The following is a 15,204-nucleotide window of genomic DNA, read 5'->3' on the forward strand; positions in this document are numbered from 1 at the left end:
GCCTCCCTAGTAGCTGAGACTTCAGATACCCGGCCAATTTTTGTGTTTTTAGTAGAGACAGGGTTTTACCATGTTGGCCAGGCTGGTCTCAAACTCCTGACTTCAGGTGATCCATCCACCTCGGCCTCCCAAAGTGCTGGGATTACAGGCATGAGCCACTGTGCCTGACCTTTTTTAATTTTTTAAGCTTGTATTATTTTTATAATTCATAAAGGAAAATCATTCATGAACATATGGCAGTGCTGTTGACTACGAGTTCATTATTTTTTCTGGTTCACTTGGGAAGAAAGACCAGACTATCCTTAGGGAGAAAATTGATTATCTTTAGGGGTGGCAGCTTCTCCTGAAGATTGGGTCAATTCGTTTTCCTTGGTGTTTTCCATAGTACTTGAAAGCTAGCCACCTTGTAGTGGAGTAGTACATAGTTGCAAGCAAATACTAAGCATTGGGTCATGTAATCTATTTCTAAGAATTTCTTAAAACATAAAGAATAGTTTGTTTATTGTTCAGCCTGAGCTGAGACGAAAAATGAATCCCAATTTCGGATTTCTTTTTACTGCTAAAAATATTGTTTAAAATAATACTTGTTTGTTGAAGAAAATTTAGTTAAAACTTAAGATTTTTTCTTTTTTTCCTTTTAGTTCCATTTCCCCTCTCCTCTCCTTTTTCCTTTCCCTTTCCTTTCCTTTCTTTTTGCCTCTGCCTGTGCCCCTGCTCCTCCCCTTCCCCCGCTCCTCCCCCTCTCCCCCCCTTTCTCCCTCTCTCCCTCTCTCCGTGCCCCTGCCTCTGCCTCTGCCCCTCTGCCCCTCTGCCCCTCTGCCTCTCTGCCTCTCTGCCTCTCTCCCCCTCTCTCCCCCTCTCTCCCCCGCTCTCTCCCTCTCTCTCCCTCTCTTTCTCTTTCTCTCTCCCTCTCATCTTACTCTGTCACCCAGACTGGAGTATGGAGGCACAATCTTGGCTCACTGCAACCTCTGCTTCCTGAGTTCAGGTGATTCTCTTGCCTCAGCTTCCCAGGTTGCTGGGATTACAGGAACCTGCCACCACACCTGGCTAATTTTTATATTTTTAGTAGAGATGGGATTTCACCATGTTGGCTGGTCTCAAACTCCTGACCTCAAGTGATCCACCCACCTCAGCCTCCCAAAGTGCTGGGATTACAGGAATGAGCCACCACACCCAACTTTGAGTAATTCTTTTCAGAAATTATTAAATTATTTTAAATAATTTAAAATAGTGACAACATAGACAGGATCAGTCCTCCTGGCCTCAAGGGATTCCTCTTGCCTCAGCTTTCCAAAGTGCTAGGATTACAGGCACGAGCCTTTTTCTCTTTTAAAGAAGACTCATAAGCTCATCACCCAGCAATAACTGCTGTTAATATTTCAGGATATTTATTCAGACATTTCTCTGTGGGATCAATAACTGTATTATAATGATTCTATTTTGTTACCATCTATTCTTTACTTTCAGTCTTGTACATGGCAAGTATATTAGTCTGTTTTTATGCTGCTGCTAAAGACATACCCGAGACTGGGAAGAAAAAGTGGTTTAATGTACTTAAATTTTCACATGGCTGGGAAGGCCTTACAGTCATAGCGGAAGGTGAGGAGGAGCAAGTCATGTCTTAATGGATGGTGGCAGGCAAAGAGAGAGAGCTTGTACAGGGGAACTACTTTTTACAAACATCAGATCTTGTTAGACTTAACTTGTCATAAGAATAGCACAGGAAAGACCAGGCTCTATGATTCAGTTGCCTTCTACTGGTTCCCTCCCAAAACACTTGTGAATTGCGGGAGATACAAATCAAGATGAGATTTGGGTGGGGACACAGCCAAATCTTACCAGCATGCCTGAAATATACATGTATTATACATGTATATTAATTCTAGTGGACCATAGGCTGTACTCTTTCCCTCAGTTGGTTTACTGGTGTCTCATCTTGTTTTTCAGTGGATGAGTACATTGCCATTGCCAAAGAAAAGCATGGGTACAACATGGAACAGGTAATACGGTTTTCTTTCTTTTACTGTTAAAAATGAGTATTTTTAACTAAATTATATTTTTTCTTCTCTGTATTGAGTAGCAGTGTTTCCTCATTAGCAACTTTTTGGTAACTACTAGTAGTGTTACACAAACTCTGGTCTTCTTTTTCTTGTTCAAGGTGAATATTAGAGGACCCTTTGATTTGAAAGGCACATCTGTGCATTTTTGCAGATCTACAGCCTTTAGGACACTGATTACTTAGTGATTACTGAGCTGGATGCTTGAGCATAATGCTTTCTCATTTGATATGTGATTTGTTTGTCATTCTGGTTGTATAATGATGTTTTCTGACTCATGTTTTCACATTTTACCTAAAGTGTTTTAATATTCACCATGTTGAATCACTTTCAGCTTATAAACATTTGACTAAAGTTTTCTGTTTTTTTTTCCTTTTTTTAAAAAAACTAATATTTATATATTATAGAAATGCCATCAGCATTATTGCATTTCTTGTTTCTGATCTTCCCAAGAGGTTTTTGTTTTTAAATTTAAGGCTGGCTCCACTGAGGATTTGAACCAGCAACCTTGAAGTTGCAGGCTCTATACCTTAACTACTGTGCTAACAGGCCACACTTTTTTTCTTCTTTGAAGTAAAGTCCCGCTCTGGCACCCAGGCTGGAGTGCAATGGCACAATCTCAGCTCATTGCAATCTCTGCCTCCCAGGTTCAAGTGATTCTTATGCCTCAGCCTTTCTAGTAGATGGGATTGTAGGTGTACGCCACCACGTCTGGCTAAATTTTTATTTATTTTAAGACGGAGTTTTGCTCTTGTTGCCCAGGCTGGAATGCAGTGGCACAATCTTGGCTCACTACAACCTCTGCTTCCCGGGTTTAAGCAATTCTCCTGCCTCAGCCTCCTGAGTAGCTGGGATTACAGGCATGTGCCACCATGCCCAGCTAAGTTTGCTTTTTTAGTAGAGATGGGGTTTCTCCATGTTGGTCAGGCTGGTCTTGAACTCGCCACCTCAGGTGATCCTCCCGCCTCAGCCTCCCAAAGTGCTGGAATTACAGGCATGAACCACTGCACCCAGACACGCCTGGCTAATTTTTGTATTTTTAGTAGAGACAGGGTTTCACCATGTTGACCAGGCTGGTCTTGAACTCCTGACCTCAGGTGATCCACTGGCCTTGACCTTCCAATGTGCTGAGAAATTAGACGTGAGCCGCCACACTCTGCCAAGGGTTTCTTTTAAATATTGTTTGTAACATACTAATAAGAAATCCACAAGATTTATTTTTCTGCAAAAGTGTGATGATACCTTATTTCAGCATTAATGACTTACTTTAAATACATCAAGTTGAATCAGTGCTTTCTGTGGCCTTAATCCAGATCTTACAACCTGTAAGTTACCGACATTTCTCATTTTTCCTAATGATAGAAGTTACCAAGAGTTTAGATTATGTGAAATTGTACACTTTTTTTTTTGAATTGGCCTTACATTTACTCTATCCTGGTCATTGAAGCTACTTTTAATTATTAGATGATTGCAAAATATACCTGTATTAATTCTTAAGGATGCTAGATTTCTCCTTTAAAAATGATCATTAGTATGAAAATTTTCTATGTTATAATTGCAATGTAAAAATTATCCTTAGCAGGCCGGGCGCAGTAGCTCAAGCCTGTAATCCCAGCACTTTGGGAGGCCAAGGTGGGTGGATCACGAGGTCAAGAGATCGAGACCATCCTGGTCAACATGGTGAAACCCTATCTCTACTAAAAATACAAAAAATTAGCTGGGCATTGCTGTGCGTGCCTGTGATCCCAGCTACTCGGGAGGCTGAGGCAGGAGAATTGCCTGAACCCGGGAGGCGGAGGTTGCGGTGAGCCGAGATCGCGCCATTGCACTCCAGCCTGGGTAACAAGAGCGAAACTCTGTCTCAAAAAAAAAAAAAAAAAAAAAAATTATCCTTAGCAACCTATTGCTGGATTATCTTGTCTTACCTGTTTTGTAATTTCTACTTTTTTTATTTCTAAGCTGAGAAAACCTTTATATATATCATATATATATATATATATATATATGATATATGTAAAGTTTTTTGTTTTTTTTTTTTTTTTTTTTTGAGACGGAGTTTCGCTCTTGTTACCCAGGCTGGAGTGCAATGGCGCGATCTCGGCTCACCGCAACCTCCGCCTCCTGGGCTCAGGCAATTCTCCTGCCTCAGCCTCCTGAGTAGCTGGGATGACAGGCATGCGCCACCATGCCCAGCTAATTTTTTTGTATTTTTAGTAGAGACGGGGTTTCACCATGTTGACCAGGATGGTCTCGATCTCTCGACCTTGTGATCCACCCGCCTCGGCCTCCCAAAGTGCTGGGATTACAGGCTTGAGCCACCGCGCCCGGCGTAAAGTTTTTTAAAAGAACAATACAACAATTGTGCTTTTATAAATTACTTTCTTCTTTTATATACTGAGGCAGTAAAGCATGGTATTTGAAGAGCACAGATCCTAGAGCCATGCTGGTTCTATAGCCAGTGGCAAGTTGCTTAATTTCCCAGGCCCTCCATATTCTAATTTGAAAGTCAGAATGTTGGAGTTTACCTCACCAGGTAAATGAGTCAATGCACAAAGAGCATTTGACAAGGAGAATTCTGGGACAACAGAGTATCGAGCACCAAGAGACTTTCTCCCCACCTAGATAGAAATTGCACCGTTAGAACCTGTCTGATGTAACTATTTTGGAACTTTGGGGTCTACTGAGGGCTTGTAACTTTGATCAGTTTTAGCTCCCAGCAAGCTAGCAGTTACCCATCCCCCATTGTAATCCCCCCTGGCAGGCAGATGTATGTGTGTTCCTGTAGAGTTTGTATATAGCTTGTAGGAAATGGGAAGGGCAGAAAGCACCCTGTCCTCCAAATAGAGGATCAGTGCTCTAATTGCAACTTGTGATCACAAAAGTGCAAAGAGAGGACCCGCTACCTGCAGTTGTTGCACGCTCCTCCTCTCTGACTGATGTGACTTCCAGGGGACTTAAAGGACTAGTGTCCTTGCACTCCCAGGCCCTCATCATATTCTCCTTTCACCCATTTGGGAGCCAGACATAAAGGCTGGCACTTTTAAAAGCAACTGCATATTAGGAGAAAGTCACCATGCCTGCCCGGGGAAAGGCAGAGCCTCAGAGAAGTCCTTAAGTTTATACCTCAGGCTGATCCTCAGCATAGAGGCAAGCCTACAACAACCAAAAGAAAGCAAAAACGGTAAAAACACAGCAAACCCTGAGGAAGAGTGTGATTATGAGTTACTACGTTACTAGATTCAAATGTTGTCCAGATTTTAACAGAAAAATCACAAGGCATACAAAGAAATGGTAAAGTATGCCAATTCAAAGGAAAAAAATTAATCAACAGAAACTCTCTGGGAAAAGACCTTACTGGCAGATCTACTAGACAAAGATTTTAAAACAACTGTCTTAAAGATGTTAAAAGAACTAATGGAAGATACAGAAAAAGTCAAGAAAATAATATATGAACTAAATGGAAATATTAGTAAGGAAATATAAAACCTAAAAGAAAACCAAAATGAAATTCTAGAGCTTAAAAGCTTGAAATGAAAAATTCACTACAGGTGCTCAAAGGCAGATTTGAGGAGTCCCAAGAAAGAAGGAGAAAGAACGTGAAGGAAGGACAATGGAAATTATTGACTGAGTCTGAGCAGCAGAATGAGAAAAGAGTAAACAGAGCCTAGGGTACCCTTGGGACACAATCAGGTGGACTAACATATGCATTATGGAAGTTGCATAAGGGGAAAGAGACAGGGACAGAGAGATTATTTGAAGAAATAATGGCCAAAAACTACGCAAATTCGATGAAAGATGTGAATATAAACATCCAAGAAACTCAGTGAATTCCAAGTAAAGATAGACTCAAAGAGACTCACCAAAGCACATAATAAAAAGACAGAGAATCTTGATAGCAGCAAGAGAGAACTAACCCATTGCATATAAGGGATCCTGAATAAACTTATTAGGGTATTTCTCGTAAGAACCTTTGGAAGCCAGAAGGCAATGGGCTGATATGTTCAAAGCAGTAAGAAGAAAACTGCCAACTAAGAATCCTATGTCTGAGAAAATTCTTTCAAAAATAAAGGGGAGAAGTTAAGATATTCGCAGCTCAATAAAACCTGCTAAAGAGTCTCTCTGAAGAGGCCATCAGGGATCTGAAGTTGCCAGCTGGTAATCCTGTTGTCTGTAAATTGTTCAAGAACTTGAAGCCCATCAAGTTCATAAACGAAAGTTCCTAGGGGGTGAAGAAACCGTGCATAAAGCCATGGAAGCCATGGCTGCGAAGGGCAAGGCCAAAAATTGAAGGCCAGCAGGCTGACTACTATCTCAAGGAACCCTCTCTCTGCCCATCCCATTCCTCTTCACCTCCCTGCTGCACATACCACAGTGACCACATCTGTGGGCATCTTAACTTTGGAGCTGCAGGTGGGAACTCCTGGCCCCCATTTTCATTGTAGCCACTTTTGTCTCATGCACCCACTCCCTTCATATAAACTAGTCAGAATAGTGCCTCTGGTGCAGGGAGAAAGCTCTCCTTATGCAAGAGAGCTGAGAGATAGTGACTTGGGCTTTTGCCAGTGCTTTGTGTATTAAGGACCTTTGTGGGAGGAACCATGCTGTCCTGGCCAAGGAGGAGAAGCAGGAGAGCCCGTTTGACCCCAGGCGCCAGTCCTGTAATCTTTCTCTAGTCAGGCCACTCAGTCTGGGGAGCTCTGCTCATTCCAGTCGAAGATGAGTGTAACCTGCATGGTGATGTGAAAAACTTATTTTTTCCCTAACCCCAGAGGAGGTTGCTCTAGAAGGTTGACATCAATCCTGTATTAAGTTCATGTGTTGGATTTACATTTACAAAAAATTATATATAAAATACAAAACAAAACCCCACAGCAGTGGGTTTTAGAATCGCTCCCTTACCTTATTTTGTGGCAGTTAAATGCCTTTTGATCATGTTTAAGTATGTCTTTCACTGACTGATTTCTGAGTTGCATTCTAATTGCTTGGCCCTGCCTTGCAGACTCAGTATTCAATCTTTTTTTTCTAGATCAGTATAATAAACGAGTAATGTACAATTTAAAATAAATAAAAGGTTGTGTCTTTGTGTGTGTGTGTGTGGGGGGGTGGTGGTGTTGTTTTTAAGATGGGGTTTCACCATGTTGGCCAGGATGGTCTTGATCTCACGATCCACCCACCTCGGCCTCCCAAAGTGCTGGGATTACAGGCATGAGCCACTGTGCCCAGCTTGTTTATTTTGTTTTGAGACAAGGTCTTGCTCTGTCACTCAGGCTGGAGTGCAGTGGTGTGATGATAGCTCACTGCAGCCTTGAACTCTTGTCAATCAAGCAGTCCTGCCTCAGCCTCCTAAGTAGCTGCAATTACAGGCTTGCACCACCGTGCTTGGCTAATTTGTTATTTGTTTTTCATAAAGTCATTGTCTTGCTAAGTTCCCCAAGCTGGTCTCCAACTTTGGAACTCAAGTGATCCTCTCACCTTGGCCTCCCAAAGTGCTTGGGGTTACAGGTGTGAGCCACAATACTCAACCTCAGATAATAGCTGTAGAACATTTACACAAGGAAATAGAAAGGAGTTTATATCTTTCACTATCAAGAATCAACTAAAGATAAAAAGGAATTCCAAAGCGGTGGCTCAGGCCTATAATCCCAGCACTTCGGAAGGCCGAGGTGGGCCGATCACTTGAGCTTAGGAGTTGGAGACCAGTCTGGGCAATATGATGAAACCGTCTCTACAGAAATAAATTAGCTGGATGTGGTGGCATGCACTTGTAGTCCCAGCTGCCTACGAGGCTGAGGCAGAAGTATCGCTTGAGTCGGGAGTGGGAGGCTGCAATGAGCGAAGATCGTGCCATTGTTCCTCCAGCCTGGGCAATGAGAATGAAACCCTGTCTCACAAAAAGAAAAAAAAAAACACACATTAAAAGGAGACAGTAATTCAGGAACTGAAGGACATAAAAAGCTTTAAGGAATATATAAAACAAAATAGCAAAATGTCAGAACTCCCTCCTTATCAGTGATTAAGTATAAAAGGATTAAACTTTCCAAATTAAGGACAGAGATTGGCAGAATGGGTAAAAAATATAGGATCCCACTATATACCGTGTACAAGAAAGTCACATTAGTTCCAAAGACACAAATAATTTTAAAGTGAAAGTGTGGAAAATGGTATCCCACACAAGTAGTAACCAAAGGAAAGCAGGAGTGAGTATAATAATATCAGTCAAAAGTTAGACAGGGACATTCACTGTTGGTGGGAATGCAAAGTGGTGCACCTGCTGGGGAAGACAGGATGGCAGCTCCTTAAAAAAATTAAAAATAGAATTACCATATTCCACCAGTTCTACTTCTGGCCAAAGTGGGTAGATTGCTTGAGCCCAGGAGTTCAAGACCAGCCTGGGCAACATGGCAAAACCCTCTCTCTACAAAAAGCACAAGAGATTAGCCAGACATGTGATGTGTGCTTGTAATCCTAGCTACTTGGGAAGCTGAGGTGATCAAGGAGGATTGCTTGAGCCTGGGAAGTGGAGGTTGTAGTGGGTGCCACTGCACTCCAGCCTGTGTGACAGAGCCATACCCTGTCTCAAATGATAATAATAACAACAATAATTCGTTTTTTTTGAGACAAGAGTTTCACTCTTGTCACCCAGGCCAGAGTGCGATGGCCTGATCTTGGCTCCCTGTAACCTCTGCCTCCCAGGTTCAAGTGATTCTCCTGCCTCAGCCTCCTGAGTGGCTGGGATTATAGGCGTCCACGACCACACCTGGCTAATTTCTGTGTTTTTGATAAGAGACAGGATTTTGCCATGTTTGCCAGGCTGGTCTCAAACTCTTGACCTTCAGGTGATCCACCCGCCTCGGCTTCCCAAAGTGCTTTAATTACATGCATGAGTCACCTTACCCGGCCACTAATAATAATCTTAATAGACACAAAATTGAATGATAGTTGTCAGGGGCTCGGGGTAGGGAGGAATAGGGAGAGGGAACAGGAGCTGTTGTTTAATGACTACAGAGTTTCCCTATTACAAGTTGAAAAGAGTTCTGGAGTTGGATATTGGGATGGTTGTACAACATTATGAATGTATTAATGAACTGTACAGTTAGATGGTTAAGTGGATAAAATGTGTTATGTAAATATCACCGCATTTGTGAAGAGTAGAAAAAGGGGCGTCTGACAGTGTCTGCCACTTAGCACTGTATATGAGTTAGTTTGTCTAAATATGAAGTAGTTCTTACTTTTCTTTTTCCGGTTTCATTTCCATTTTCCATGTTTTTTGTTCAATCTAAAATTTCACTGATACCATTTTTGTAGGCTCTTGGGATGCTCTTCTGGCATAAACATAATATCGAAAAGTCATTGGCTGATTTGCCCAACTTTACCCCCTTCCCAGATGAATGGACTGTGGAAGATAAAGTCTTATTTGAGCAAGCCTTTAGTTTTCATGGGAAAACTTTTCATAGAATCCAACAAATGGTAAGTAGATTAAACCACTGAGTTTTAACTACTTTTTTCTCTTAGCTACTCTTTTCTGCAGCTTGCTTGAGATAGGGATGTCATACTCAAACATGATATTCCCGTCCTGTCGTCTGTGATTGGACCCTCCCCGCTCCCAGTCCTTCCTGTTAGTACAGAAGATTAGACCCATGCGAAGGATCTCTGGTGGTTGTCTGAGGCTCTGGCTGCCTGGGGACAGCTGGCTTATTTATGTTCTGGAAAGCTCTTCGGTAGACTCCTACTTAAAACCTTACTAACATTTGTATTAAGTGTTAAAATGAATTTTTTTAAAACAAACTAAGTTTTATTTAAGGACTTTGGTTATGTGAAAACTGATTCATCTTGAACTGATTTTATCAGCTTGTATTGACTGCTTCACTTACAAATTTCAGTAATTTAAAATACCTTTTTTTTTTTTTTTTTTGAGATGGAGTTTTGCTCTTGTTACCCAGGCTGGAGTGCAATGGTGCAATCTCGGCTCACCGCAACCTCCGCCTCCTGGGTTCAGGCAATTCTCCTGCCTCAGCCTCCTGAGTAGCTGGGATTACAGGCACGCGCCACCATGCCCAGCTAATTTTTTGTATTTTTAGTAGAGACGGGGTTTCACCATGTTGACCGGGATGGTCTCGATCTCTTGACCTCGTGATCCACCCGCCTCAGCCTCCCAAAGTACTGGGATTACAGGCTTGAGCCACCACGCCCAGACTAAAATAAATATTGATAAGAATTCATTTATCAATTTTTTTCTTATCAGAAAAAAGGGCTATGGCTTCAGACATATCTGAAGATGTAAGAGTGATTCTTATTAAAGATATCTAAACATTCAATTTTTAAAGATTACTTTTGTATTTAAATAAACCAACTGTTTTTTTTATGTTTAGCTTCCTGATAAATCTATAGCAAGTCTGGTAAAATTTTACTATTCTTGGAAGAAGACAAGAACTAAAACTAGCGTGATGGATCGCCATGCCCGGAAACAAAAACGGGAGCGGGAGGAGAGGTGAGCAGTGGCTCGGGTGTTGTCTAACCACTTAGGGGGGTTTCTAAGAGCCCCAGATACAGAAAGGCAAGGGAAAATGACTGGTTTTCCTCCTGCGCCTTCCTGGTGAAACCACATGTTCATGAGATGTATTAAGATGTATTAGAGTGTGTTACGTTATTCAGGTACATTTCTCATCACTTTCTCCCTGCCATTGGTGAACTTCCATTTTGAATCAGTTAACTGACCTATTTTTTTTTTTTTCCTGCTGCTTTAAAAGGAGTGGCTCGTTTTAATAAAAAAGAATCTTTTATTTTGTAGCATGAGGTTTAATACGGTATATTTTTACAAGATTCATTTGGTGTGTTTTTACATTTGCCATGTGGAAACAAAAATATAGAAATATAGTTTAGAGTTGCTTTTTCCTTTTTTGACCATCTGTTTTTTTGTGTGTGAGTGAGAAAGAGAAACATTTTATAATTTCTTAGTAAGGATTTTAGTTTTCAGGATAGCTTAGTTTGGAGAATACTTCTTAACCATCACTTCCTCAGTCTTGTATGTAGTACAGAGAAGTAGAATGGCCAGGTACTCATACTCAGAAATGGATTCTAGTCTCAGCATTGAAGATTCCACATACGCATTCACAAGCTACACTGGGATGTTTAAGGTCTTTAATTTATTTTTAAAAATATGTAAAATTGTACATATAGGCATGTGAGTTCAACATGCATCTTCCCCAAGCCTCTGTTTGCCTCAACTCTAAAATGAGGATGTTTGAAATCCAGAAGGTAGCACACAGACCCAATGGTATTTTTGTTAGGGTGGTGGGATATATAGGTAGCTTTTAAAAAATTGTATTTCCCACATTTTCTGTAATATTTTTGTCAATTAATAATACAAAATATGCAAGGTGTGGTGGCTCATGCCTGTAATCCCAGCACTTTGGGAGGCTGAGGCAGGTGGATCACGAGGTTAAGAGATCAAGACCATTCTGGCCAACATGGTGAAACCCCATCTCTACTAAAAATATAAAAATTAGCTGGGCATGGTGGTGGGTGCCTGTAATCCCAGCTGCTCAGGAGGGTGAGGCAGGAGAATTGCTTGAACCCAGGAGGTGGAGGTTGCAGTGAGCTGAGATTGCACCACTACACTCCAGCCTGGTGACAGAGCGAGACTCCATCTCAAAAAAAAAAAAAAAAAAATAATAATAATAATAATAATAATAATAATACAAAATAAAATGAAGGAGGATGAAATACATGGTCCCCAGTGTCGCGTCTCAGGATGGAATTTTATTTCAAATGAAAGAGTAACATATTGAATATTACTTTTGGAGAATTCAAACCTCTTGGACCAAGTATAAATTGAGAGTGACGTTAAGAATATCTCCAAAGCTCTTTTAGATTGTAAGAGTCTATAAAATTATTGACCATGATACATCTAGATATTTTTGCCTCCGACTTACATACTAGCAGGTCTATTTATGGATGAATAATCTTACTAACTTTTAATTAAGCTTTTTCATTTTCCTAGTGTACTGTCTATATAGTAAGTCTGTTACTGCAAGCAGGTGCAGTTTACTAAGCAGTAGTCAAAATTAAATAATACAGAGTGGGATTGGATATCCTTGAGTATGAAGTAAGAATACCTGCCAATGCTCTTCCATTTTTACTCCCTGGGGGCTTTTTCAAAAATTTTTTGCATTACTCGTGATGGGGCCAAGTACTGCCCTGCCTCCACCTCCCATGTACACCTCACCACTTTTGGGATGCAGGGATGGAGATGCTGCAGCAGCACCTGATAAATTGTTGGCTTTCTGACAGGACGTGCCTATGAAAGTCATGGCAGGGACTGGGACAAAATTTCCTTAGCCAAAGGCTCTTTCTGCTTATGGACACTCTTTCCTCAGCTAGAGCTTCCTGCTACCTTGGTGGAGGGTGGGGAGGAGGTGGCACACAGTGGGAGTGGTCCCCTGGGATGGATTCAGAGGTGGGCAAACTGGGGCAGGCTACATGACTTCTGTAGACTTAGTTTTCTCATTTTTTAGAGTTGCATTCCTTCCTACACAGGGGCTTTTTTTTTTTTTTTTCCTTTTTTAAAGAAATACTACATTCAGGATATTACAAAAAGCATTTAAAGTGCTATACCAGTTAGTTTTCTTTTTAAAATTAAACTTACTACTTTTTTTTGAGACAGAGCTTCGAAACTGTTGTTGCCCAGGCTGGAGTGCAATGGCCTGATCTCAGCTCACTGCAACCTCCATCTCCTGGGTTCAAGCAATAGATACTCTTGCCTCAGCCTCCCAAGTAGTTGGGATTACAGGCATACACCACACACCTGGCTAATTTTGTATTTTTAGTAGAAACAGGGTTTCTCTATGTTGGTCAGGCTGGTCTGGAACTCCTGACTTCAGGTGATCTGCCTGCCTTGGCCTCCCAAAGTGCTGGGATTACAGGCATGAGCCACAGCACCTGGTCTAAACTTAATTTTAAAACATCAGTTGTCCAGGACATCAGAAAAACCTCAGTCGTTGTGCAGCCTTAAGTGGAAAGATGGTACTTGAAGAAGGATTTTTTACTTGGTAAGTTGTTCCCAATGCAGTCGAACTTGATATTCTCTCATATTTTTTCAGTTTTGTTTAGTAATCATATCCTAGTTCTCAATAGATAATTATGGGGAAATGTAAATGCATTTTCAGTTTGATATTTTCAGTTTGCACATATAGAACAATAGTGCTCTAGATCTGGATTGAGAAGTTAGGACTCTATTTTAGTAGTTTTTCATTTAGACTGAAAGAACTCCGGAATTGGTATTCTGTTTAAATTATAAAGGTGTTTTTATCTCAGCAGTCTGAAAACATATACTAATTGTATATTAAATCTACCATTAAATCAATTTATTGTTTATATTTGTGTGGTAAAATTAATACACAATAACCAGTCACTTGTTCTTGTCTTCCAGTGAGGATGAACTGGAAGAAACAAATGGAAGTAATCCCATTGACATTGAGGTTGATCAAAACAAGGAAAGCAAAAAGGAGGTATTTCCCCCAGTATTGTTTAGGCAGATAAATTGTATTACTAGTTTCATAAATAAAACATTTCTCTTGCTTGTGCTATGGGGAAAGCAGCATGATACGTTTTGTTTTTTTTTTCAACAATACTATCTTTACTTTATAGATCGTAGAATTTTGTTTGCCATTAAGTATGAATAAAGGAAGCCTTAAAGGAAAAATAATAGCATTAATGAGTAATGGTGTTTCCTAGGGCAGCAGTCCTCACTGACTTCCTTTGTAAGCTGTTTGGTCAGTAGGCTAGCAAGTGGTCTGGTGAATTCCAGGCCGCCTTAGGGGCCTCCATTCACTCTAGCTGCTCTGGCGTCTGCCTGTCCTGCGCACCCATCTAGTGCGTAGGGTGACTGCAGGAAGCTGGCCCCGTTACTCAGAAGCAGCAATGTGGTCACACTAGGGCAAGCCAGGACCATCCTCTCACACTTGGTGATTGTTTCATCTCACTTATGATTTACAGTATCATTACACAAGAGATTTTAGTTTCTGGATTCAGAGGGCTCATAAACCCCTATAATTGTATGTAAGTTTTACATAGGTTCATAGAGGTATTTTTCGGAAAACAGAGTCCATAGTTTTTTTTTTGTTTCTTGTTTTTTGTTTTTTGTTGTTTTTTGAGACGGAGTTTCGCTCTTGTTACCCAGGCTGGAGTGCAATGACGTGATCTCGGCTCACCGCAACCTCCACCTCCTGGGTTCAGGCAATTCTCCTGCCTTAGCCTCCCAAGTAGCTGGGATTACAGGCACGCGCCACCATGCCCAGCTAATTTTTTTTTGTATTTTTAGTAGAGACGGGGTTTCACCATGTTGACCAGGATGGTCTCGATCTCTTGACCTCGTGATCCACCTGCCTCGGCCTCCTAAAGTGCTAGGATTGAGCCACCGTGCCCAGCCAGAGTCCATAGTTTTAATAAAATTTCTCAGAGTGTTCTCTCTCCCTGCTCCAAATTACAAGAACAGTTATTTTAAGCCTAGAAAAACAGAAGGGTCTAAATATATCTAAACTTTAAAATGACATCAGTAATACATGCTTCTTACAGATAAGGTAGGAAATACAGCTAACTGAAAGAAGAAAAAGTGATTTATAATATTATCATCCATAATCATTGTCAACATTTTGGTGACTTTTTCCTGAGAACTCTCAGAAAAATGTATATGCCTGTATATTGATAATTCTGAATCTAGTCACTTTTTAAAATATATAAAATGGGATCTTTGTCATTTTTAGAACCTTTTCAATCTACTCTGAATTTTTTTTGTTTGTTTTTTTGTTTGTTTTTTAGACAGGGTGCAGTGGCACCATCATGACTCACTGCAGCCGCCAACTCCTGGGCTTAAGCAATCCTTCTACCATGGCCTCCCAAAGTGTTGGGATAACAGGCAGGAGCCACCATGCCCAACCCCTTGAATTTTCTTTTTTCTTGAGACAGATTCTCACTCTGTTGTCCAGGCTGGAGTACAGTAGTGTGATCTCAGCTCACTGCAACCTCTGCCTCTGGGGTTCAAGCAATTATCCTGCCTCAGCCTCCCAAGTAACTGGGACTACAGGCACCTGCCGCCACACTCCACTATTTGTTTGTGTGTGTGTTTTTAGTACAGATGGGGTTTCAC

The 15,204-nt window shown here is 41.0% G+C and overlaps 1 protein-coding gene across 4 annotated transcripts in view; it reads left to right on the forward strand.

Annotated features, from left to right (window-relative positions):
- RCOR1 (REST corepressor 1) overlaps positions 1-15,204 on the forward strand; it is a 132,171-nt gene that overhangs the window by 98,898 nt on the left and 18,069 nt on the right. For 2 of the 4 annotated variants that reach the window (XM_074394330.1, XM_074394332.1), the window contains 5 exons: positions 1,951-2,003; positions 9,366-9,527; positions 10,430-10,548; positions 13,028-13,108; positions 13,489-13,567. In XM_074394330.1, coding sequence (XP_074250431.1) covers positions 1,951-2,003; positions 9,366-9,527; positions 10,430-10,548; positions 13,028-13,108; positions 13,489-13,567 — 494 coding nt within the window. The remainder of the gene's footprint in view (positions 1-1,950; positions 2,004-9,365; positions 9,528-10,429; positions 10,549-13,027; positions 13,109-13,488; positions 13,568-15,204) is intronic. The other 2 variants (XM_074394331.1, XM_039462937.2) reach the window with 1 other exon arrangement.

The sequence above is a fragment of the Saimiri boliviensis genome, chromosome 2 (genome assembly GCF_048565385.1).
Source record: "Saimiri boliviensis isolate mSaiBol1 chromosome 2, mSaiBol1.pri, whole genome shotgun sequence".
In the NCBI taxonomy this organism is placed as follows: domain Eukaryota; kingdom Metazoa; phylum Chordata; class Mammalia; order Primates; family Cebidae; genus Saimiri; species Saimiri boliviensis.